Source organism: Protobothrops mucrosquamatus, unplaced genomic scaffold (assembly GCF_001527695.2).
Source record: "Protobothrops mucrosquamatus isolate PMUCROS unplaced genomic scaffold, P.Mucros_1.0 scaffold1880, whole genome shotgun sequence".
NCBI lineage: Eukaryota > Metazoa > Chordata > Lepidosauria > Squamata > Viperidae > Protobothrops > Protobothrops mucrosquamatus.
The window spans coordinates 66,154-92,802 of NW_015388007.1; the positions used below are offsets into that span (position 1 = coordinate 66,154).

General features: G+C 35.5%; 1 protein-coding gene across 2 annotated transcripts in view; it reads left to right on the plus strand.

Moving 5' to 3' along the window:
- The window catches only part of IFT122 (intraflagellar transport 122), a 68,642-nt gene that overhangs the window by 13,312 nt on the left and 28,681 nt on the right, over nucleotides 1-26,649 (plus strand). For both annotated transcript variants that reach the window (XM_015823479.1, XM_015823482.1), the window contains 8 exons: nucleotides 420-622; nucleotides 1,502-1,639; nucleotides 4,554-4,718; nucleotides 8,574-8,771; nucleotides 11,798-11,938; nucleotides 14,495-14,548; nucleotides 21,614-21,775; nucleotides 25,245-25,411. In XM_015823479.1, coding sequence (XP_015678965.1) covers nucleotides 420-622; nucleotides 1,502-1,639; nucleotides 4,554-4,718; nucleotides 8,574-8,771; nucleotides 11,798-11,938; nucleotides 14,495-14,548; nucleotides 21,614-21,775; nucleotides 25,245-25,411 — 1,228 coding nt within the window. The remainder of the gene's footprint in view (nucleotides 1-419; nucleotides 623-1,501; nucleotides 1,640-4,553; nucleotides 4,719-8,573; nucleotides 8,772-11,797; nucleotides 11,939-14,494; nucleotides 14,549-21,613; nucleotides 21,776-25,244; nucleotides 25,412-26,649) is intronic.

Genomic DNA, 26,649 nt, shown 5'->3' on the forward strand with positions numbered 1-26,649 from the left:
TGTTTACCCTTAATTAAATAATACATTAGTATGGTTGTGGAGCCTCTGTTGGTTTTGCCTGTTTGGAAGTGTTGTTTTGGTCCAGGCAATTAAATGATTTTTAATGTGTTTTTTAATCTATGTGTTGGACTTAGTGTATATTACCCAGAGTTTTCTTGGAGTTCAGTGGCCTTAATAAATCCAATAAATAAATGGATATTTATTTATTGGAATAATATGGCCACCTATCTCATGTAATGACTCTAGGTGGTTCGCAATAATATAAAAGAAATATAGTTAAAAACAAGGGTATCCTTCCCTCAGATGAAAAATTATTCCTGCCAGCCAGCAACACAAAAAATTGCTGTTTTTTTTGGTAGACATTGATAAATCTTGTGATACCTTTTTAAGCATTTTAATTTAAACTTGTTTTTCCACAGTTAGAATAAAAAACCGAGAGCTTGTAAAGAAAATTGCAATCTACAAGAACAGATTAGCAATCCAGTTACCAGAGAAAATCCAAATTTTTGAACTGTATTCTGATGATTCATCAGACATGCACTACCGAGTGAAGGAAAAGATAGCAAAAAAATTTGAATGTAACTTACTAGTTGTATGTTCTGAACACATTATCTTATGCCAGGTAGGTAACTGATCATTACATTTAAAAATAAAATAATGTCTAATAATGAAATTTCATGTTCTAGTACTGCACTAAGATTAAGAAAAAGGTTCCTTGTTAAAGGCGTTTCATATAACAAGGGTGAGCCAACAGAGGTAACTGCTACATCGGATGCATATTCATTTTTGACCTGTTTCCAGAATTCGTGACAGGAATTAAAAATTCTGTGGACGGTTCTGTTTGTGAATTCTGGGCACTGACCTGTATGTCACCTAGGTTGGGGAGTGCTATTTTAGAGGTTTGCATTCCTCATTATCATTCCTGTCACAGTAATATGACCATCATTCTCAACTCTTTGGGCATTAGCTAAAGGCTGAATTTAGAAATTCCTAGAAGTAATATCATTTTCTCCATGGGGAATGGATTTCCCGAGTTCTTATAACATATATCATACTCACTTTCATTTGATAATTGGAATAAATTGCTTCCAATAAATCACCTATCCTTGTTTTGGCATAGCATTACATAATAATGGGGTTGGCATTTTAGAAAGAAGTTACTGAAAGTCTGAACTGTTGAGTAAAATGTTCTAGAAAGTATAATAAAAAAGTAATTGATAGCACTTTTATTCAAAATTGTTAATGATTGATGACTTTTCTGAGGAGCTACATTTCATTAATGCGCTCTTGGCTATTAAACTGTAAAGAATGGTTATAAACAATAGACCTGAACATTGGTAGGAAATTAGACTTGTTTGGTATTCTAAAATATTTTCCACTTGTTTATGTCTGTGCATGGAAACATAATATAAAAGTTATGGTAAATATACATCATTGTCAAGCTATGATATATAAAAACTACTTCTAGCAGAATATGTATTCCCCCCCCTTTTTTTTTTAGGAGAAGAGACTCCAGTGTCTCTCTTTCAGCGGAACAAAAGAACGGGAATGGGTGATGGACTCTCTCATTCGATATATAAAAGTAATTGGAGGACCTCCAGGCAGAGAAGGCCTTTTAGTGGGTTTAAAGAATGGTCAGGTGAGGTTTTCTAATAAAACACAAACTTTTTTTTTTGTAGTGATGATTCAGATGCTGTTAGATTATAGAAAATAACAGAATTTGAAAGAAAGTTATACATTTTTGTAGACATTTTCCTTCATGAAAAATTGGGTTGATAGTTGTTATTCCATACATATACACATATCCAACACATTCTGTTTTGCAGTAAGCAACATTATGCATATCATAGAAAATTAATAAAAACATAGTAAGCCAAAGAAATTCAAGGAGAGAGGCAAGAAAAAAGAAATAGAAATAAATCACTTCCAAATCATTCTGTTATGTAGTTATACTGCTTTGGAGTTGCATATACATTCAAACATCTTTTACTTCCATCGTGCGCCATTCTTATAACATTCATCAACCAACCTTCATATTTGTGCAAAACAATTCAAACTTTCTATTCATTTTACCATATGCTTCTCTAAAGCAACAAATATTCAGTATTTTTTTTTCTCATAGTCATATATTTCTCACTGACCTACTGAAGAGCAATCATGTGCCTGGCATAAAGCCACGTTCCACTTCTGATTTTTTTTTCTAATTGTAATCTCGTGTATCCTTTCAGTCATAATTTTTGCAATCGCTCACCTAGGCATATGTAACAAATCTCCTACAGTGTTTACAGTCATCATTGCTATCTTTTTCTTTACGTAATAAAACAATAACAACAATCTACCAATCATCAGGCATGGATGCAGTCTTTACATACACTCTAAACCAGGGGTAGTCAACCTTGGCTCTTTTATGACTCGTGGACTTCAATTCCCAGAATTCCTGAGCCAGCTTAGCTGGCTCAGGAATTCTGGGAGTTGAAGTCCACGAGTCATAAAAGAGCCAAGGTTGACTACCCCTGCTCTAAACAAATTGCGCAGCTATTCCATAAACAACAGCTATATTTTAATATTTCTCAGGTTATACCATCTGCATTTGCAGAATTATTTTTTTTTACCTTTTTCACCTTCTCATAAAATTTCTTGTTATTGTTAGTTTTTTAGACACAAAGATTTGTAGCATCCACATATCATTATTATAATTCCCTTATTGCTCTCTGAAATATTCCTTCTGGCATTCCCTTATTTCACCCCAAATAATTACCTCACCCTCATTTTTATTTCATTCACTGTGATTAATGTTATTTGTTCAGCCTGAATTACCCATTTTCCAAACATTATTTTTATTTCCATCAAAATTGTTCTGCATTTTCTTTGTCTCTTTTAATGTTAACTATTCCTTGCTCTCTTAAGAGTGCCCTCAAGCCACCAGTCAACCCCAGGGGTGCATATCACTGTTAGACCCCTTGCTAATTGGCAGAGCCAAGTCTTAAAATTCTTCCAGAAAACCAGAAAAGTAGGGGCTGACCTCAATTCTGAGCTGATACATTATGTATACACATAGATACACATTATTTACTCATTGTCTTTTCTAACATGTATTTTTCCTCATTCACAACCTTGTTCACCCCATTGTTCTTCTGAGCTTAGTGTAATTCCACACACTACACTCACATTCTGTATTATACTTTAAATTCTGTTCCAAGGAGCTTCCACTTTCTCTTTCCCTATATATGTTTTACTATTCAGTTTTGGGGGAGATTAATATTTTTTGATACTTGAGCATTCTGTTTCTGTAGCACACAAGAAATGCTGCAGGGGTCAGGAAGGATGCGTGACAGGTGATCTGGAGGTTGGAAAAGATATGTGAGAAGTGCTGCAAGAGTTGGGAAGGACTCAAGAGAGTGCGGCATGGGTCAGGGAGGGTGTACAAAGATGTGAGTGGCCAGCATGGCATGAGCACAGAGGAGATATAGAGACTGTGTAGGTGGGGAAGACCTACCTGAGCAACTTGTAATCTTCTCTCTCAGCTTCCCCGTTGCTTTGTGGGAAACTGTCAGGGAACATTGGAAATGACAGTCACATGACCACAGCTGACTGGAAGTGCTAAGTGGCTACATCTTTCCCAATTTTCACTCCCATGGAAATTAGGGGTCCCAGATTTTGGACACATTCTCTTAAGTTAGCACATTTGAGGTATGTTGATTCAAAAATGGTTGGCCAGTTGATGGTTATAAAAAGACACAAGAGTTTTAGTAATATATAGATTTTCTAGTAAGGTTAGATTAGGTTTCCAGCTTTGTCATGCCTGTGCCACATGCAACATACATTCCAATAACAAAAGCAATGCTGGTTGATTTTGGTACATTTTTACCACAGCCAAAATCCAGACTGGGGATAGATACTGAATGCATACTTGGTATGTGTCATTCTATAAACTAGAAAATTCACAGAAAGAGTTGTGGAAGCTTGGAACCAACTTCAGTGGGGTTAGTGGGTCAGTCATCAGTAACTGAGTTTAAACCTGCTTGAGATAAACACATGTCCATCATCTGATCAAAATAAAAAAAATTAAAAAATTAAAAATAATAAATACATAAATTAAAAAGAAAACAAAAAAACCCTCAAAAGGGCAGATTGCTAAGTTTTATTCTGCCATCAGGTTTCTGTATTTCTATGTTTCTGATGAATAAGGTGTGGCATCTAGGATTATGAATTTAACAAAATTAGTCGGAAGAACAGTGTATTTTATGGGCTTTGGGGAGTCTATATTTTTAAATTCTGGTTTAATAAATTTGAAAAGAACTATAGAGTTAAATGTTGCTCCTGTTTTTAAAGAATAAACTCTATGATTGTCCTCTCAGTCAACCATTATTTGTCCCCATGTCTTTTATATATAATCATATATAAAGAGGCAGAAGCAGTCAATTTGTCTAATTTGTCTGAATGATTATTCCCAGGGATCTGGATTCCATAAAATTATTTCATCTGACTAGCATATGAGAACTGCAGTTTTCCAATATGGGCTTTATTAACTCTCTGAATGTAATTATATCCAGATTCTGAAGATCTTTGTGGACAATCCTTTTGCAATTGTTTTGCTAAAACAATCTACAGCCGTGCGTTGCCTGGATATGAGTGCATCTCGAAACAAACTGGCAGTTGTTGATGAAAATGATACCTGTCTGGTCTATGATATTAACACCAAAGAATTACTGTTTCAGGTAAGTGTTTTTATACATTTATACATATGTCGCCCTGCATTTCAAAGAAAATTTAAGAAAAGATTTCCTAAAACATTGATTTTGGTTCTCGTTCCTTTTTTTGCTTGCCAAAACATTTTTATCCACCAGTGAGTTTCACATACCATTGATGATATCTGATCTTGGATGTCTTCCTTCCCCACTCCACCAAATGGGTTAGGAGGAGGGCTATTGATTGATAGTCAACAGTTAACTCTGCTAATTTATGTACTCACACCAAGGATATTGCACCAGCTGATTATGTCCATAGCGGGCAAAAATCTTTCAGACATGAGATTTTATACTAGTAGCAGGCAAAGAAGGAAGACGAGCTCAAGTGTCTTCCAGCTGCCCAGTAGCTTTAGTCTGAATGGGATTGGTATCTGTTTATAAATCAAACTTTTCCAGAAAGCAAGAATTTGGTTACTTAGGGCTATAAATCTGAAACAAATTCTAATATTGACAAACCAAAAACTGGAAAAATTATAATTGTGGGGGAAAAAATAAAGTAAAAAAGAAACGTTCTGGTGAGAGAGAAGTTCCTGAGGATGGGCTACAGCAGGGGTGTCAAACTCGCAAGTCACGTGACATGTCGCGATGTATTGCAACTTTTTTCCATTGCTGGCAATGGGGTGGGCGCGGTTTTGGCATGACGCATCCGGCCCGCGGGCCGGCAGTTTGACACCCCTGGGCTACAGCAAGAGTCTGAAAGCTCAGAAGATTAAACTTTTGTAAATGTTTAAAAGAAGCACTAACTATGTAAAAGATGTTGCATAAGTTGGAGGGAGGGAGAAAAATGGAACCTTATACATCCAGATCATCTGTGTGTACATTTGATTATTTTGACTAGGATTTTAAATACTTTTTAAAAAATTAATTTCCAATGTTTTGTAAGGGAAAATACCATAGTGGTTCACCTTCTTTATCATGCAGATAAAGCTGGAATTGTGGGCTGCTTTTGCAGAGCTGAGTACCACAGGTCTTCATCTATCATTCTGTGTCTTTTTCCAGGACAGAATTTCTCCTGTCTCACCTGCTCCTTTGAATATCAGCTACCTGATTGAAATAACTTTTCTTGTCTTGATGTCTTGCTATTAAGTCTCACTTTTTTTTAATAGCCTTCTCTTCCTATTTAGAAAGTTTGTTTCTGCTGTTTACTGTTTTCTGCTTTCTTTTTTTTAAAAAATTCACTTCTCACACTAGGCTTAGTAATGGTTTCAGAGGAGAAGCAGCTTAATTTGAAGTGTGGAAGCAGAAAGAAAGCTAAGTTAGTTTTATAGTACAACAGAATATCAGGGATAACCCCCCCAAAAGAAGATCTCACATAGCAGCAACTAAAATTTCCAGCAGTAGTGTGCTCATTACTATTGTTCAGCATCAGGTGTTTTGGCTGTGCTACAGTGGCAATTCTCTGAACCCAATTTAGCATCAATAAATGGAGACTTCTTTGTCATTTATTTGTGCAGGCAAGTGCTGCTGCTAAGAATAACTATCAGATGCACAGCAGTTGTAAGGTAGCCCAACTGGGATTATTCAGGATGACCATTTGAGTGGAAATGCAAAACAGGAGGTTCTTTGTGATGCAATATATGGCCAGAAGGTGGTGCTATTTAGCAGGAAATAATGGGCACAATTAAGGTCTGCTAAAGAAAACTTTGTCTTTTCTCATTCTACTTACTACTGATCTCCCAAGGCTTCCTTCTAGACTTCAGAGGATTAAACAGGCAGTTTTCATTGAATTAGCCAATCCATTGTTAGAGCAGAACAAAGCAAACACTACCATAATAGACCGAAGCAGTGGTGGGATTCAAATATGTGAACAACCGGTTCTCTGTGTGGATGCCACTTCCCGAAGTCCGTTCTGGGCCTGGGCAACAAAAAATTAGCTACCGGTTCTGCCGAACTGGTGTGAACTGGCTGAATCCCACCACTGGACCGAAGTCTCCTTTCATTAGACAAAGAATTTAAAATAACAGGTCATTGCTTCTTAGGGAAAATATCCTAAGCAATATAGGGCAATTTCTGTCATTTCTTTGGATGAATCTGTCACTAAATTCCTTCAACTAGCAGCATATGCACACACACACAAAAAAAATCTCAAAGAGATCAGACTACAATAGCTTTTTGGATTCTTCACAGGCTCTCAGGCGCTTTCCAAGAATGCATGTCCTCAGAAAACCTCTCACATGGAGTTGTGATTCAAATAAAACTAAAAGCAAGCATTGGGGAGACTCTTTTTCCTTTGTTCATATCTAAGTGACAAACTTCCAAGGTCTAAGTACCTGCAGAAAATAGGGTCATAAAACTGAGAGTCAGGTTCCTACAATCCCATCCTCCAGATTCTGGACAAAAGAAAGCTTCAGCAAATAAGCCTTAACTCACTATTTAGAAATTAGATGTAAAACTAGTTTTTACCTAGAAAGTATGCATGCAGTCTGCTAATATTTTTTTCTGTCAGGCTGAAGAAAGAAATTACATCCTAAAGCTGAATCATTGTTGAATGGAAACTCTTCTCTGAGAGATCTATTTCCATGTATCTACAGTGGGTCTTTAGAAGAGTTAACTGATATATGGTTACTAATGGAACTGGTATAACACCATCCCAGATCTTCCTTATGCGTTCCTTTATTCTCCACGGATCTAAGGAACATCAAAAGGTCTTTAGATATTTTCATTGCTGTCGCTGAGGTTCTGGCTTTTGGAGATCCTGCATGCACCCCAAGCATTTCTCTGTGGGATGGTTAATTATCCAGACCCACAATGACTGTCTAGCTATTAGACATCTAAATAAAACCATATATCAGGATCAAGTAAAAGTAATGACAATATTCCTTTCTTCAGAAAAAAGATCATGCCAAAGATGTACAAAACGGTTTGGAAGATTAGCGCTGATGACGTTACCTAATTTGGTAATGAAATGTCTGCAAGAAAACAACCAAGCTCAGAGAGCACCAAGGATCCCTCAGTTTGGAAGACATTTATACAAAACAGTAGATTTCTAGAGAGTAAGCAGAATGGAACTCCTGCCTTTTCAAATAGACCATAACAACCTTAGCATTCAGTCCAATGCTCTGTCTAGTGCAGGGGTAGGCAACCTTGGCTCTTTTATCACTCGTGGATTTCAACTCCCAGAATTCCTGAGCCAGTCAGTGTTGCCTCATTATACACTTATTCCCTTCAGACAACTTGTATGTCTTCAAGGCCTTCATAATTTCTCTCAGGATGCTTTCACTGAAAGTGGACTTTCTGATGGCAAATATGACCGTTCAAGAATCTTCAAACTAAGTTGCGGTTTCTAAAGAATCGTTTCTATATGTTCCCCAAAGATACTCTAGTATTCCCTTGCTGTTTTAAGGGATTGCCTCTGTGGCAGATGTTCAGGTTCCATTTTTAAACGATCACTTATGCAGTATATGTGTTTTAGAAAGGATATAATCAAACATCATGCAGTTCTAATTTTGAAGTGGTATATTTTTCTGACAAGTCAAAACAATGATACACAATAAAAACAGCTTTTAGATCTTGAAATGGAAATAGTGCTTTTTAGCCCTACTGTTCATTTCATTTGTGTTTTAGCCAAGTAAATATATTTTTTGTCTTTTTACAATGTAGTTGACTAAAAATTTTTTTTATTTTGTTTTGCAATACGAGCTAAAAAATAGCCTGAAATATTAAAAAAATATTTTAGCCTCTGTTTGCTAATTATATTTGCTAAGCTTGATCCTCTAGATATATTAGTGTAGCAAATTGAGGGAGGTTGCTTTAAATTAATGCTGTCTGTTTCTTTTAAAAACATGTTTATTGCTTAATTAATACTTTGTTTAACCATTTCATTAGGAACCCAATGCTAACAGTGTGGCATGGAACACCCAGTGTGAGGACATGCTTTGTTTCTCTGGAGGGGGATATCTCAATATCAAAGCTAGTAATTTTCCTGTCCATCAGCAAAAACTTCAGGGATTTGTAGTGGGATACAATGGCTCCAAAATTTTTTGTCTTCATGTTTTTTCTATGACTGCTGTTGAAGTTCCACAGGTAATGTTACCACATTCATTTCATCTTTGCATTGTTAACATGAACATTATTTGATCTAAGATTCCTAAAACATTTCTAAGTTAGATGTATTCCTGAATTAATGTTTTATTAATTTATTTGGGGTTTTTTTTCTCATATGACTCATGCCTATAATAGTACGGTTGGGGGAGAAAGCAGAATGTGATGTGTTCAGTTTTCCTGCCATAGAGGTGAAAAGCATTATACGAGGCTACCAAGTAGACAAAAACTTTTCATTATATTCCTTATTTGATAATCCATTTCTTTCCATTTGCCACTTTTTTCTCTATTTTATGTTTAAAAAATTGAGCCCTGGAAAATTAATTACTTAACATTTTAGTCTCCCCAATCATGTTTTTGTCCTGGTGAAGCCCCAGTCAAGTACCGATTCTCTGCACGTTCTTGCTTAGTGATTTGTTCAGATAATAGGCGTTAAAATGTTTTAGGACAGTAACAAATGTTATTTATTTCCAGGAAAATTACATAGTGAACAAAACCATTCTCTAGGCACGATTGGAAATATGAGAAACAGTTAATCATCTAATGGGAACAGTAATGATTTGTTGCCCAGTTGAATGAGCATGTCATAGCTTAATAAGAGACCAGGATAGGATTTTCATTCATAATTAAAATTGTTTTTGAGATTCTGGCTTGTCCAGATTATTTCATGAAACTATGTTAATTTAAGAGTTCCATTTATTGTGACTCATTGAATAAATAAGAGCTAGCTGGAACAGTGAGCACAGTGACCTTTGTACCTCAACTTATAACACTTCATTTAGTGACCATTCAAAGTTACAACGGAAAAGTAACTTATGGCTGTTTTTCACGCTTACGACCGTTGCAGCATCCCCATGATCAAGTGATCAAAATTCAGGTGCTTGGCAACTGACTCATATTTATGATGTTTGCAGTGTCCTGGGGTCATATGACTTCTGATAAACAAATGGGGAAGCCAGATTCACTTAACAACCGTGTTACCAACTTAACAATTGCAGAGATTCCCTTAAATGTTCCGTTTAGCAGCAGAAATTTTGGTCTCTGCTGTGGTTGTAAGTCAAGCTATATTATGTCTAGTTATGAATATTTCAACCAGATATCTTATTCCATGAAACTATGAATTCATGTCAAATGATTCATACTCATATTTACTATTCTTTGTTAAAATGCCACCTCTGCTGGACTTTTTGTTCCACATATAAATGTATGTTTTGTGTCCATGTACAACTGACAAGAACAAGCAGAAGATATTTCAAATTTAGCTGCTTTGAACATATAAGGATGTTATTCTTAGACCAAATAGAATTTGGATTTCACTTATTCTCTACTTGTCTTTTATTTAAAAGAAGAGAAACCAAGGAGATATTGCAAGGCTTAAAAAAGATTTGAATTGAATCTGGCTTAAATTGGTTTGGCTAAAAACAGTCCCGTTAAGAACAAGATACTACCTAGCAAAAATTATTGATGACTCATAAGTATTTTATTTATTTATTTATTTATTTAATTTGATTTATATCCCGCCCTTCTCCCGACGGGACTCAGGGCGGCTCACAGCATATTTAAAAACAGAAACGTATTTACAATCCCCACCAAATAAAACCAAATTAAAACCAAATATTTTAAAGTTGTGCTGTTTAAAATTTTTCTTAAAAATAAACCCGATTTAAAATCCTCCCTAGGCCAGGCCCGCTTGCTGGAAAAGCCATGTCTTGAGGGCACGGCGGAAAGTAAGGAGATCCGGAATCATCCGGATCTCGGGGGGTAGTTCGTTCCAGAGGGCGGGGGCACCCACAGAGAAGGCCCTCCCCCTGGGGGTCGCCAGCCGACACTGCTTGGCCGACGGCACCCTGAGGAGACCCACTCTGTGGGAGCGTACCGGTCTATGGGAGGGAATCTGTGGCAGAAGGCGGTCTCGGANCAATGGGCTGCATTTATATTTTCCCGTTCTACTAATTTGTTCTCTCTCTCTTCCATCCTATACCATAAACATCAGGAGCAGATTCTGGGCATGTGGAGGAGGGACAAAGATTTCATTCTATTAACAGATGCCATTTTATCATTGTAACATATACTCAGTCTTTATTAGATTAGATAATAGTCAGACTTTATAAAATTAATTCCCTGTTATTGCCTAAATAATGGACTTGATATAGCACAAAAATGATAGGGTGTTTGATAAGAGCAATAAGGCAGTAAGTGCAACAAATATGAATATAATTATGGATTGATACCATCATGGCCTTAAGGGAAGAGAAGATTAAAATGGATAATTATGTGGGAATCATTTTTAAACATTAAAAGGCTGCCGTAAATGAGGATAGAGTAATTACATTCTGTTGCTTGTATGAAGGAGAAAACAAACTGCCATCTGTAAGAACAGTTTGGCAAAAGAACAAGATCGCCAAAGGATAGCATTGTGGAATATATTCAGGTTTTTTTTCTACAAAACTCAGTTTGTAAGAAACGGCTGTAAAAAATATGTTTTTAGTGACAATTGCTACCAGAAAAAAAATATCCTGATCCAATGAGGCACATAAACCAATATGATTTACTATTCCCAAATCTTGGCAGAAATGGACTTTCAAGTACTGTATGCATCCAGGATTTCAATGAGGTACAAACTACATCAAATATTGTAAGCTGCCTGGAGTCACCTATTTGCAAGTTGGGCAGCTACATAAATTTGTTTAATTAATTAATTAATTAATTAATCCATCTTTGCACTCTAATATGTTTTAAGTTTTTGTCTGCCATCATCGATCCAGCTAGTGCTACAGAGACTGATTTCCTTAAGTCGATTGAGGGCTTTGTTTGCGTTACATAATTTTACATGCAAATTGTCACATTATTTATGTTTATTTACTTCTTCATTTCTGATGGGAAGGGCAGAAAATCATTTTGCATTTATACATATATAACCTGATACAAATGTGTTATGTTTTGCCTCTTAATATTTGAAAACAAGTAACATCTCAGTATTTTATTTTGGTTTAAATGAAAATTTGCAGTCAGCACCTATGTATCAATACTTGGAAAGAAAAATGTTCAAAGAAGCCTACAAGATTGCTTGTTTAGGGGTAACTGATACGGATTGGAAAGAACTGGCGATGGAGGCTTTAGAAGGACTTGAATTTGAAACAGCCAAAAAGGTAAAATTTTGTCTGTGCATTTGGATCTTCATTAATTTCTGTTAATTGATAGGTACTCCTGCGTCATTATGAACTATGCAGCATCTTTTTGAGTGACAAATTATTTTTTCTTATTTAAATCTAAATAGTTAAATTTAAGCATTTATAACTTGTTCGCTTTCAGTTCAAGGTTCTGTTAATGTAAACTGATATTAAAATAGATCTAGGTCATCTAGTCGTGTTTGCTTTCTGGTTTATCCAGGAGGGCTGACGTCAACCTTGCAAGTTTGAAAATATAAAACTTCATGCCATCACTTTTACCTGCTCGATCCATTGGGGCAGGTCCTTCCTAAGTTTCTTTTTCTGAATTAAGCCGTTGAGAGCGCCTGCCTCTCTTGTCTGATTGCTCCTAGGCAACATCTCTTTTCCCAAGGTCATTCCCACATTCCATTACATGTACAGATAAAGAGATACGTGGATTCAACAGTGGACATTCTAAACACGCCTGAGAAGAGAAAGAAGACTTCCCAGCCTTTTCCTACTATTAGAATGTGACAGAATGATTATAACTTTTGGGTTGGTTTCTCTTCTCCAATTGACATTGAAGTAGCTGGGAGAAAAGATATTTATTACACAACATTGAATATTGTGATATTGCTAGGAGTTTCCAATTGCATTGTTCAGTCTTAAGCTGCTCAGCTTTATCAAAGTTGTGATACCCTGCCCCTCGAACCATGTGCACGATTATTTATTGATTACTGGTCTTTCTCCTTAAATAGCCTTTGATAAGCTTATAAAATGTATTTGGAATTATCGCTAGGTATTATTTAAAATACAAGAACCTAAGTGAATTGAAATACATATCCTTACTTCTAAAATGCCCATTTTAACAAGCTGAAGCCAATCATATTTTAATTAATGCTTTCTTTCTCTTTAAGAATAATCTTCCTCCAGATGGATTGGTGCGTCCCGTCCCATCCCATCCCATCCCATCCCATGTGAGATTTAAGAAAGCTATCTTGGAATTAATAGAAACCATATAGCCCAAAAGCACCCAGCTGTTGAGCCCATACATCCTTTAGGCATTGCTTCATAGATGCCAGAGCTTCATCCTACGTTACTGTTCTTTCCATGTTTCTTTCCTCTACCTTTTGAGTAACAGTGTTTAGAGGAAGACAAAATAGATTTTTTTTCCAAAATAATTTTTTTAGAATGAAAGTATGGTAAAGGAGACAAGATTTTTCCCCTATCTAATATTCTTTTAAATGCAGAGGGATTTAGGGTCTCTTCTTTTTCATGCTTATGTTTTGCTTCCTGCCACAATTTCCTAGTCTAGCTCCTCCATTCAGTTTCCCGCGGCAGCACTCCGTGAAAAGTGCTGAACATTCATAAATGCCTTTGCCATAGCCTTGATGCAAAAGAACTTAGACTGCAGGGAACATTGTTATATGGAAACACAGCCCCTCCTTTCCTTTGGTTATTTTCCTGCTTTTGATCTCTCTCCTATATACTCTGGAATCTTGCCAGTCGTCTGCCCAGGTGCTCTGACTGGGGGAGAAGATGATCTGTTTGTGTGTGTGTTTGTGTGTATGTGTGTTTATGTATGCGTGTTTCCCACCCTTGTCACAGCAGCAGTGATTGCCAAACCCTAAATTCCTTTCTCCTTTTTTTGAAAAGATACATGGCTTTCTATATAAACTGGCTGATTAGGATGAAGGGGGGTGGACCATGCTCCCATTCCTCATTACATCGATTCTGATTGCAAAATGTCAGGTTTCCAACAATGTATAACCAGCGCCAAGTACTGCTGCCCTTTGCCCAATTTATTTTAAAACCCGGTGGTGGTGGTGGTGCTGGAAGTGGCAGGGAGGAGGGAAAGAACAGTGTCATTATTCTAAGGATAAGAGATTCAATATTTGAGGAGAAATCAGTTTAGTTGATTAGTTTAATGAACTTTTTTTTTCTTGTTTCCCATCCATGTGTTGCTCTTGTTCTGTTCACTCTCTGGAGTTTAGTCCTCATCCACCATGTTAAGTTTAATATAGCCCTACTATTTGAAAAAAGGTTATATACACTATCCATCTTTGACATATAAAATTAGATGATTTAATAATGGACCACCGCCTCATACATAACTGTATGTGCAGTTGTCATTCTACATCATTTCTGGAAATTCACCAACAATATTTTGGTGGCACATGAAGCTGTTTTGCAAGTGTAATGCAGCTGTAGTGCTACCCCTGTTCTAGTTCCAGTTCTACCTCTGTTCCCAATTGCAGAGCTTTTGATAGCACTGGTGCTACTTTTTAACTTCTTCACCATAACCATAATCCAAACCTGCATAATTCTTTTTACACATAGTAGAGCAGAGAGATATTTGGCTAATGACTCCATTTCGTCTAATTTAAAAAAAAAAAGTGAAGAGCACAGAACATACAGTAAATCACAGCTATTGCCACTGTCTCTAATAGCAATTTTCGTTTAGTATTCATAATAGTTGCAAGATGTAAGGAACTGTGATTATTTACTGTACACGATATTATATTGTCAATATATTTTCTTCCTGTGTTTCAGTAGGCGTTTACCAGAATGCGAGATCTTCAGTATCTAGAATTGATAAGCAGCATTGAGGTAAAAAAAATAATAATAACAATGTAAAAATGAGTATAGAATGCTGAGTACAGAATTGATCTAGTAAAATGTTGAAGGGGGAATAGGTATGTTCAAGAGAGAAAAAAAGGGTTAAGAACATTTTGATCTGTAGTAATGAGTGATGCATACAAATAAAACAGTAAAAAAAAAGAGGCTTTGAAGGATTTTGTGAAGCTGACAACTGACCACCTCTAATCATTTTTGCCATTTTTCTCCTGGGAAAAGGATTGCTTTTCAGTTCCCATGAATGATTACTTCTGTGTAGCTGGCTTTTTTTTTTTTTTTGCTTGTTGTAGAAGGTAAAAGAAGAAGGAGAGAGGAGGAATTTGACTGTTTTCAGAATTAAGTAGTTTTTGCTACCAAAAACACACATAAAAAAACCCAAAAGAATATAGGAGTTGTTATGCTGGGTGGATAATTGTAGTAAAAGAGGATCTCTGTTTCCATCTTCAAAGTCAAGAAAAATATCTGTGTGGGACAAATTCTGAATGTGGATCTGATTGTAAATGAAAACATTAAGTGTGCTTTAAATCACTTTAAACCATTTAACTAATGTCGTACGTATTCCAGTTTTGGGCAGCTTCGGGGTAAATGTTGTAAAATGTCCAAAGAATTGATGATAAAGGCTTACAAGCCAGATTCATGGTGTTTTTTAAAATGAAATATCCTTGGTTCTCAGTGCCTTTGAGAGGACTGAAAGATACAAACATACTTAATAGAATAACTCAGATGGTCTGCTGATCTATTTTCCTGATTCTTAATGGCAAAAATACCCAGGAAACATTGTTGGGGCCGTTGCTTTTAAAAGACTGTGATTGTCCTTAAAGTAGCAGTCCGCATCACTTGGTTCTGATAATGCTCATGCATACTAACATGCCATATATGCATTAAAAAAATTACAGATAATTTTATCTGTAATCTGTAATTTAGAAACCTACTAGTGAATCATTCATTTCATGGCAAGTCACAAAAGAGCAAGATTTCCATTTCTTTCACTGGGGAGAACGCTGGTGTTTGAGGGGTTTTGTAAAGTTCCTTCAATTTAGAAGGAGGGTAAATCCAGCAGTATGATTATTCCATCTTTTACATTCCCAGTGGCCTCCGGAATCTGGACTGAAGCCCCTCCTAACTTCTAATGCAAATTTTCAGTGTGCATGGGGAAATTTTAGAGTGAGGAAGGGAAAAAAAAGCATTAGTTATAAGTGGAACTCTGCCCGTACAATGTTGCGTTTTTCTTGTTTTGCCACGCTTTCGAACAAGAAACTAATTTATAATGTTCTCAATTAAAAATTATAAAAAAATTCTATGGGGTTGATTGCCAACAAACAATAGAGTTACAGACGGTAACTGTTAAATTTAACATCCACTATAGTGTTTCTAATCCTGGTATAGAGAGAAAGCAAAGCCTCTTTTGATTTTGAGCTTTGACTCCTGATGATTTTATGGATGTGTCAATGAAGTTTTCTTTGAAATAGTACAGAAGTGGTTTGTCCATCTTGGTTGTTTCCCAGTCATTTGTTTCTCAAGAGTTCTGTTGTTGTTCCATGTCCTGCCAGAAAACACATTATTACTTTACAACATGGTTGAGGAATATTTTAAAACATTCTTATTAATATCTGACAAATCAAATGCATAAGCTCCTCTGCCCCCAAAAGTTCCTGATTGTCTTAGATCCTAGAGGAAAATGGAAATTATTATTGGTAATTTAACTTTAGTGGCCACCCAACTCTAGTGGATTCTGAATGTGCCTAGTGAAGGTAGAAGTTGTTAAAGGATTGATTTTTCTTTTCTTCTTTTTTTTGGACAACTAAAAGTGGCTGACATAAGAGGGCAATGACCTGTGTTCGGACCACCTAGTAATAAAAATAGAATTACCAATAAAACCGTAAGAAGGTCCTTGTGACAAAGTGAGACAGTTTGATTCGGTACCAGTGAAAGTTCATACTCATAAATAAAGGACAAGTTCAATAGTCGGTGTCAACTAAAATCCTTTATCAATAACTTGAGGACCTCAGAACATCAGGTCAAAAGGTGAGAGCTGTTGTGTGGCATATGAGATTGAATGAGAAGGATTGGGACCAGGGATGTGTTCCACCAAATATGTCATAAACTTCTCTTTATTGGTGTGCCAATCCCCATGAAGCGCTTTCAAGGAATTGAAGCTGAATATCGTTTTATAGCTATCATTTAAATCATACAGACCATTTATGTTTCAGAGTACATGGTGTTGATCTGCAAAGCATCAAATCTTCTTTTGTATTATACTCTTCACTGATGAATATGTCAAGTGTTTCTGATATATAGCTGCTTCCTCCCATGGCTGTTTTTAAAAAAGCTTTAAAATATGTGTGTTCTCTCTGGCTCTTACATTTTTAAAAAAGGGTTTTAATTGTTTTTGTTCTCTTAGATATTTCCATTTTAATGGACTAATTTTAAAATGGTCTAAACATGATCTTGCGATTTGGCATTCATTTTAACACATTTGTATTATAAATCACCAGGGAAAGATTATAGTCATGAAAATGATGGTAAATAAATAAAAAACATCAAGTACATTAAAGAGAATGTCAAACAAGTTTTTGTGACTTTAAAAAAAAAAATCTAATGGCCTAAATTCTTAAATCTTAGTTTGTGAAAAAGGTTTAGGTAGGTGAAGCTATTCTCTTCTTAGTCAATAATTTTGAATATTTTTCAGTCTTTCATGCTCAGTCGATTAACACATGGCATCACATATCAGTGGGGAATGTATTTCTTTTCAGATTTCTCCTTGGACTCTGTTGTAGATAAAATCCAGCATTTCACAAGGCTGGAGGAGTTATATTTGTGATAACAGCTAATACTGAATTGATGTTATTTCCTAGGGTTTAGGTATAAGAGCCTGATCACCTATTGTTTTGCACATCATTTATATGAATACATTGTGTGTGTGCACGCACACACAAGGGCTGGGCTATAGACCATTAATCATATGGAATGGACTACAACCCAGCACTTGTGCATGTGTGTGTGTGTGTGTGTGTGTATCTGTGTCTGTGTATGGAGACACAAAGTGTATTCATATAAATGATGTGCAAAACTATACTATAGATCAGTGATGGCGAACCTTTTAGAGACCGAGTGCCCAAACTGCAACCCAAAACCCACTTATGCATCGTCAGGTGCCGGGTGGGTGTGGCCCATTGGCTGGGCGTGGCTGTGGCAGACTGGGTGGGACTAAAAAGGTCAATCAATCAATTCCAACTTTACAAAATCTTTTTTTTTCCCGCCAGAAGTTGAAATTGACTGATTGATTGAAGCTTTTTTTTTTTTTGCACACGGCGGCGGAGGCCTAAAGCGAAAAGGGTTTATAAAACCCAGCTGAAGGCCTAGGACTGGGGCGACGGCGCGCGTGCCACCAGAGAGGGCTCTGAGTGCCGCCTCTGGCACCCGTGCCATAGGTTTGCCACCACTGCTATAGATGATCAGGATCTTATATCTAAATCCTAAGAATGAAACTGTAATGAAACTGTTGATCCCAAAGGGACAGAGATTTAGACAATCTCTGAATCCTTTTCTCCAGCCACTATCTTTTATTGCAATTAGTACCTGAAATTCATGTTTTGGGTAACAATTCTATTTATATATTGCATACCCCATTTAAAAAAGCAATAAATTTGTGTTCTATTGTTTTTTGCCATTTAAATTTCATCTGTAAAGAAATGAAAAATATTTTCAAAATGAAATTAAGATGTTTTGTTATAATAGGATATCAAACATTCCTTTAGTCTGTGAAGTGTTTGATATCTACTCTTAGTTCAGGTGAACCTATGGCTTTATTAATAGAATATTCTTTTAACCATAGTGTTGAGATATGATGCAAGTTAATATTTAATAGGATTGTAACTTCAAATGAGTGAATTTTAAGGAAATATATAGGGTTCCTAATAATACTGAATGTCAAGTTCCATCAATCAGTCTTACTGAATGGCTAGCAGAGAAAAAAAGCTGTGGTTAGCAATTTCTGAATGGCAACAGATTTTCAGCAGCCCTGACTTAACTTAAAGAAGTTTAAAAAAGGACATTTCCCATTTCCCTTCTCTACTGCAGTCTTCTTACAGCTTCCTAAAACTATTAGGTCTAGTAGGTTATAGAATACTACTAATATTTATTCATTTTGTTTAAGAAATAACATTACTTATATAATGCTCTGAAAATAAATATATATACATATATACACACATATACATATATATATATATGTGTGTATACACACACATATAACATAATACATACATAAACATAGTGGGTGCATATTTTATATATATATATATGGGTGCATATTTTATATATGCACCCATATATATATACACTACACCCAGAAGCACGAAGCTGAAGACACCAGCCTGAAGATGACGAATGTGACTTCGTCGAAACGTCGCCAAGACACTTCTAATTCTACGCGGGAGAAAACCCGAATAACTAAAGACCTACATATATATATATATATATATATATATATATATATATATATATATATATATATATATATATATATATATATATATNGGACACAAGCCTGGTGGATCATTATTTTTATCTTAATGGTTATTTTGGCATTCTTCCAGGAACACTGTTTCACTCTGTCAAACTAAGCCATGGTCACTTTCAAGTATGAGTATTTATTTCCTGTTCAAGTTATCAGCCACAGTTGATTTTAGGAAATAGTTATTGAACTCCTGGAGTCTTGTAGTCCAGTTTTCCACTCGGCTGTTGTGTGGCATATGAGATTGAATGAGAAGGATTGGGATCAGGGATGTGTTCCACCAAATATGTCATAAACTTCTCTTTATTGGTGTGCCAATCCCCATGAAGCGCTTTCAAGGAATTGAAGCTGAATATCGTTTTATAGCTATCATTTAAATCATACAGACCATTTATGTTTCAGAGTACATGGTGTTGATCTGCAAAGCATCAAATCTTCTTTTGTATTATACTCTTCACTGATGAATATGTCAAGTGTTTCTGATATATAGCTGCTTCCTCCCATGGCTGTTTTTTAAAAAAGCTTTAAAATATGTGTGTTCTCTCTGGCTCTTACATTTTTAAAAAAGGGTTTTAATTGTTTTTGTTCTCTTAGATATTTCCATTTTAATGGACTAATTTTAAAATGGTCTAAACATGATCTTGCGATTTGGCATTCATTTTAACACATTTGTATTATAAATCACCAGGGAAAGATTATAGTCATGAAAATGATGGTAAATAAATAAAAAACATCAAGTACATTAAGGAGAATGTCAAACAAGTTTTTGTGACTTTAAAAAAAATATCTGATGGCCTAAATTCTTAAATCCTAGTTTGTGAAAAAGGTTTAGGTAGGTGAAGCTATTCTCTTCTTAGTCAATAATTTTGAATATTTTTCAGTCTTTCATGCTCAGTCGATTAACACATGGCATCACATATCAGTGGGGAATGTATTTCTTTTCAGATTTCTCCTTGGACTCTGTTGTAGATAAAATCCAGCATTTCACAAGGCTGGAGGAGTTATATTTGTGATAACAGCTAATACTGAATTGATGTTATTTCCTAGGGTTTAGGTATAAGAGCCTGATCACCTATTGTTTTGCACATCATTTATATGAATACATTGTGTGGGTGCACACACACACAAGGGCTGGGCTATAGACCATTAATCATATGGAATGGACTAAAGCCCAGCACTTGTGCATGTGTGTGTGTGTGTGTGTGTATCTGTGTGTGCAGACACAGTGTATTCATATAAATGATGTGCAAAACTATACTATAGATGATCAGGCTCTTATATCTAAACCCTAAGAATAAAACTGTAGACAATCTCTGAATCCTTTTCTCCAGCAGTATCTTTTATTGCAATTAGTACCTGAAATTCATGTTTTGGGTAACAATTCTATTTATGTATTGCATACCCCATTTAAAAAAGCAATAAATTTGTTTTCCATTGTTTTTTGCCATTTAAATTTCATCTGTAAAGAAATGAAAAATATTTTCAAAATGAAATTAAGATGTTTTGTTATAATAGGATATCAAACATTCCTTTAGTCTGTGAAGTGTTTGATATCTACTCTTAGTTCAGGTGAACCTATGGCTTTATTAATAGAATATTCTTTTAACCATAGTGTTGAGATATGATGCAAGTTAATATTTAATAGGATTGTAACTTCAAATGAGTGAATTTTAAGGAAATATATAGGGTTCCTAATAATACTGAATGTCAACTTCCATCAATCAGCCTTACTGATGGCTAGCAGAGAAAAAAAGCTGTGGTTAGCAATTTCTGAATGGCAACAGATTTTCAGCAGCCCTGACTTAACTTAAAGAAGTTTAAAAAAGGACATTTCCCATTTCCCCTCTCTACTGCAGTCTTCTGACAGCTTCCTAAAACTATTAGGTCTAGTAGGTTATAGAAGACTACTAATATTTATTCATTTTGTTTAAGAAATAACATTACTTATATAATGCTCTGAAAATAAATATGTATACATATATACACACACACACACACACACACACACATATATATATATATATATATATATATATATATATATATATATATATATATATATATATATATATATATATATGTATACACACACATATAACAAATACATACATAAACACAGTGTGTGCATATAAAACCAAATGTATTGAAAGTATTGTATAATTAGTAATATGTTAATAATAGTAAATAGTAATATGTTAATTAAATGTGATTTGAATTTTCTTATAAAATAGACAGATGTTTTAAATAAGATTTTCTGCATTTTCCTTATTTTCATAGAGGGGTGTTTTACGAGTTTTTCTGGAATGTTACGGGTAGGTGAAAAGAGCTGGAAGACTCAATATGAAAAGCTTTCAAGCAGTGCTGTTCATGTCAAAAGGTCTAAATTGGTTTATATGCAAGTAATCAGTTTAAAAGCTTTGTGAAACATAGCTTAATATTTTCAGATGTTCTAGCCTGTCATGTTTCCTGCCTGATTATGTTCACTAAACTATTTTTGTCCTTTCCTGTTTTATTTTTTTAAGGAAAGGAAGAAGCGTGGTGAGAACAACAATGACCTGTTCCTAGCAGAGATTTATGCCTACCAAGGAAAGTTCCACAAGGCAGCCAAGTTGTACAAAAGAAGTAGCCATGAAAACCTAGCACTTGATATGTATACAGACTTGCGCATGTTTGAGTATGCAAAGGTATGTGTACGTTTTTTTTCCTGGGATGTTTCTTCTTCCTTGGACTTGGTGTCCAAGAATCAAACTGCTCAGTTCCGTTGCACACATCCTCTTTTATGCCTATTCAGAAATCTCAAGGAATAACATTACCCCTAAGGATCAATTTGATGCTGTTATTGTTTCTTACGCATCATGTAACATTTGCCTTATGTTATAGCATGAGTGTAAGAACAGCGTTGCAGTCTGTTGCCTAGGACCACACATGTCAGAGCAGTATTGTCATTTTAAACTTCGGTTTAATAAGGTTTTTCCTTAGGCAGGATGAGGCTAGGACCCCCACTCTTTTATTTTTGCTGCCAAGGCCTTTAAATAATAATTTTGGTGCATTTGAAAGGGAGTTATAAAGAATTATGTAGCAGACATTTTCACCAAAGGCACACAGCTTTTTCCTCCTAAAGAGTTCAGTTGTATATATGTCTTTTAATTATTATATATGAAGGCTAAATTTTATTATTTTAAGGGAATGTTTATTTTGCAACCAGGAATTTAAGAAAAAAGTGAGACCTGAAATACTGTTATGCTCCCTCTTTTTTTTCTTCCGTTCAATCGTGTCCAATTCTCAGAGACTGCCAAACAAGTTGCTGCAGTTTTCTTGGCAAGGTTTTTCAGAAGTAGTTTGTCGTTGCCACCTTCCTAGGGCTGAGAGAATGTGGCCGGCCCAAGATCACCTACCTGGCTTTGGGCCTAAAGCAGGACTAGAACTCATAGTCTCCTGGTTTCTAGTTTGTTGCCTTACTCACTACACCAAACCTATACCCACACAATTGCTTTTTTCAAGGCAATGGGTATATTTTGTTCATTTAGGATACTATAACCCAAGCCTATCCATCTTGAAGCCTTCCATATAAGTTATCATAACCACAGCTCTCAAAAGTCTCATGAAACAGATAAGAAAAAAAAAATCTCTGCATTGCCTAAGATTTGTTTCACTTTCATCTTATCTTGGTATGCATAAACAAGATTTGTCACAAATCATGATTCTTAAATCTGCTGGACTTTGTAAACTAGTACTTCAAAGTGCAATAATCTAGAGCACTATGAGCCTAACTAAAAATACAGTACAAACAGGAATTCCTCTGTGGTCCTCTGCATTGAAGTTTATACTAAACAGACATTTTTATTTCATATGAAGTGTGTTCTCTATAGTTAAGTGAAGAAAGTCCTAGATTTGCATACAACTGTATGCATGCAACAGACTTAAATAAACTGACTTTATTTGCTTTTCCTGAAGTATACCTAAACCAGAGTGGAATTATCCTTTATTTTCCCCATTTCAGTAAACTCTCCAGGGCAATTAAAAGTATTGCATTTTAAAAAAAAGACTGGATCAGATATGTATCCTTTTTCATATAGAACATATATATATATAAATGGAATAGATAGACAGACAGACAGAAAACTTTTGGTTGAAAAAACGTGAGGAAAGCATTCAAAGTATTGATGAAAACATTTGCATTATTACACAAAAGTGTAGTTAAACATACAAGAGTATACCAGAAATCCTAATGTATCTCACATGGTTTTGCAATAGCAACCTTGAATTAACAGTCTCTGCAATGATTTTTGTTTCCTGTAAATATGACCTGAAGTTGTTTTTATGTATGTCTGAAAACTGAATTCCCAGGGACCAATAAAATTGTATGGTATTTGAAAATTGTGACAGTTTTATGTGCGGATGAGGGGACTTTGGAAGTTTTCCATGACATTTTCCTTATCAGAATAAGTAAAAAAGCTGTCCACTGGATAGTATCACTAATCACTCATTAAAGATTAAGCTTATCCATTACTGAACAAAAGCATTTCTATGTACACACATAGATTACTGAATTTTGTTCTTAGGGGAAAAGAAAACTCTCATTTGAAATGCAAATTGCATTTACATATTGGAATAACACTTACTTCCTACAAGTTCCTCTTAAATATTTGGCTTAAAATTGGCAGGTCTGTGTATGGTGATACATAAATTTAACTCATGAACTAGAAATCTGCCATTATGCTAATATACGAATGTCAGCATTTCTAATGTCCAGCAAAATTTTCCACACATGGGTAAGCTTCCTTCAGCTCAGAGAACTTGTGGCAGATATGTTTAGGATGTAAAATGAAATATTTTGGATGGTATTGCAAATAAAGTTTCCATATCATTAGTTCCTATATGGAAACTTTATTTGCATAACTGAGTAGTGAATTGGAGATACTATTTATTATTAAGGAAAAATACAGTTTAACAGTTTGACCATTCTTTTTCATTCTGCAGACTTAATATGTATATTTGTATATAATGAGTGCTTAATTTTTATTTTTGTGTCAATTTACAATTACCGCTGGATAATTGTATCAAAGTTTACTTGTTCTTTCAAATTTTGTACCTTTATTTATTGTTAGGCCATCTAGTCTTAAGCTCCTGACAGTGGGATATCCTTTAATCTGAATACGGCTCAAGAAACTACATATATATGTGACTTATTTAGCAATATTAATCACATGTTATTTTCAACTCACAAATAATTGCAATCCAAGAAATTGACATTTTTCCTTATATTTCAACCAAATCCAATTATTCAAGTAAATATTGTTTTCATTTCTTGATTTAGCTTCCTGACAGTCAAAGAAAGGCAAATGCCCTTTTTAAGTGGACCACTCAGAACATCAGATTTTCTAAGCAAAAATCATTTTTTTCCAAAAACTTTTCCAAAAATACTTGGATCAGAGGTGCTCCATAAAATCATACATGGTTAAGGCACAGGGCTCTCTCCAGTGTTTTAGCATCCCTGATTATGGCAGAGACTGCTTTTGAGACTTTAGCATGCTCTATTTTTGAGCTACGACCTTTTGAGAGAAAAATATTCCTCCTCACGGTCCAGTCCTCTTCAGAATCACTGTTAAAAGAGCTTCAGTAAAACATTACGTTACCCTGAAATTCATGGGTCAGATACAGCATTCCACCCTTCCTATTTTGCTAATTCTTTCCATAAGTTGTGTTGAATATGCTGTTAAGCACACAACATGTTTTTATTCAGATTCATGATAAATCCATGGGCATATTGTGAGAGTGAGCATTTTAAAGAATAATATCACTAAGACTTAACTTTACTCAGAAAAGTCATCTTTGGCAAATTACCGAGAGCAATCAAAAACTGATGTTTCATTTGCATTTTCCCCCTCAAGCATCAAAATGAAATTCTGCTTTTTCTATACATGATTTTTTTTTCCTGTCTCAACTTTGAAAGGTTCCCCCTCCACCGGCTTTCTTTGTGATAAAAGTCATGATTCAATTCTACAGTAATCAAATGATGTAGACATTTCAGCTTTTCTTGTTTGCCCTTAAATTCCAGTTTAGTTAAACAACCCCCCCCCAGTTGAAACTGAGTTGCAACTGCTAATTGAGGCAAACGCTTAATTAAAAATATCATTTCATTTACTTCCTCAGGAATTCCTTGGGTCTGGAGACCCCAAAGATACAAAGATGCTAATCACAAAGCAAGCAGACTGGGCCAAGAACATCAATGAACCAAAAGCAGCAGTAGAGATGTACATGACTGCAGGGGAGCATTTGAAGGCCATCGAAATCAGCGGAGATCAAGGCTGGGTTGATGTGTATGTCTTGCTGTCTTTCCCAAAAATACACTATTATGTTTTCAAGGGAAATATTGCTATTTGTTTCCACCGTTTCCTCTGATTATAATGTATAGGTATAGTACTTTATACGGAGGGAGGGGAGAACTATGGTAGAGACTCCTATTTTAGCCTTTGTGAAAAAGTTCAGTAATGCTAGAATTAGAACTCGGCCAAATGTGTTACATGCTATACAAATTAATAATATAAAACTATTGAAGTAACTGCCCCATATCCTGATTTCAGGAAGAGACTTTTCAGACAAGCAAAATTTATTAAAAGGCATGAAATTTTGTGAGCTACAACTTACTTCATCAGATGCAATGAGATGGCTATTGATTGATACAGGAATTACATTTCAATGGCAAGTGGAGGAGAGAGAAGACAAGATGGTTGTGCAGTTGCAAGCTACACGTGAAACAGATTACAAGTATCAATTAGCAATTGTAAAGCCATTATGCTTGTTGAGATCTTCTGAGACATCTGAAACCTTTTGATGTGTGTGAGTTTAGCAATCTCTTGCTCAATTGGGCTATTAAAGCTTTCTTTTTTCTAAAATAGCTACCTTGGGATCTATAATGAAGTGCCCTGGGAGGTTGAAATGCTTCAGTATTACTTTGTTCTTGTTTTGACTCCTGGTGTTAATTATTTTGTGCAAAGATTGTTCTGTTTGTCCTATGTAGAAACCAGAGGGGCACTGCTGGCAGATGAAGGCACCTCTAATCTTCTGTGTGTAGTCGTTGGGGCCTGTGGCAGCTGTGATAGCTGACCTGGGACAATGCTTTCTCAACTCTTACCCCTCCCGCAACCCTTTTCTTCACTTGAGATTCATTGATGGCATTTTCATCAATCATTCATCAAACTCTATCATGACTGCGACAACTTTCGCCTCATCATCAACCTTAGCCTTGAACTATCTACAGAGTAGGTTCACCTCCTTGATACAGTGCAAAACCACATAATAGAACACAAATGTTATAACACATTGTTATACAGGAAATTGCATCTCACAAGGCACATCTCCATGCTTTCCGTTGCCACCCTGAACACATAATCAAGCCTGTCATCCACAACTGCTCTGTGCAACAGTTGCTTTGTTCTGATGCACTTGACAAAGATAGTCAACTGATGGAATTAAGCCAGGAACTCAGGAAATTGAACTACCCACTCAACTAGATCATTAGACAAATCAGGAGAGGAACTTGATTCCCAGGGAGGAA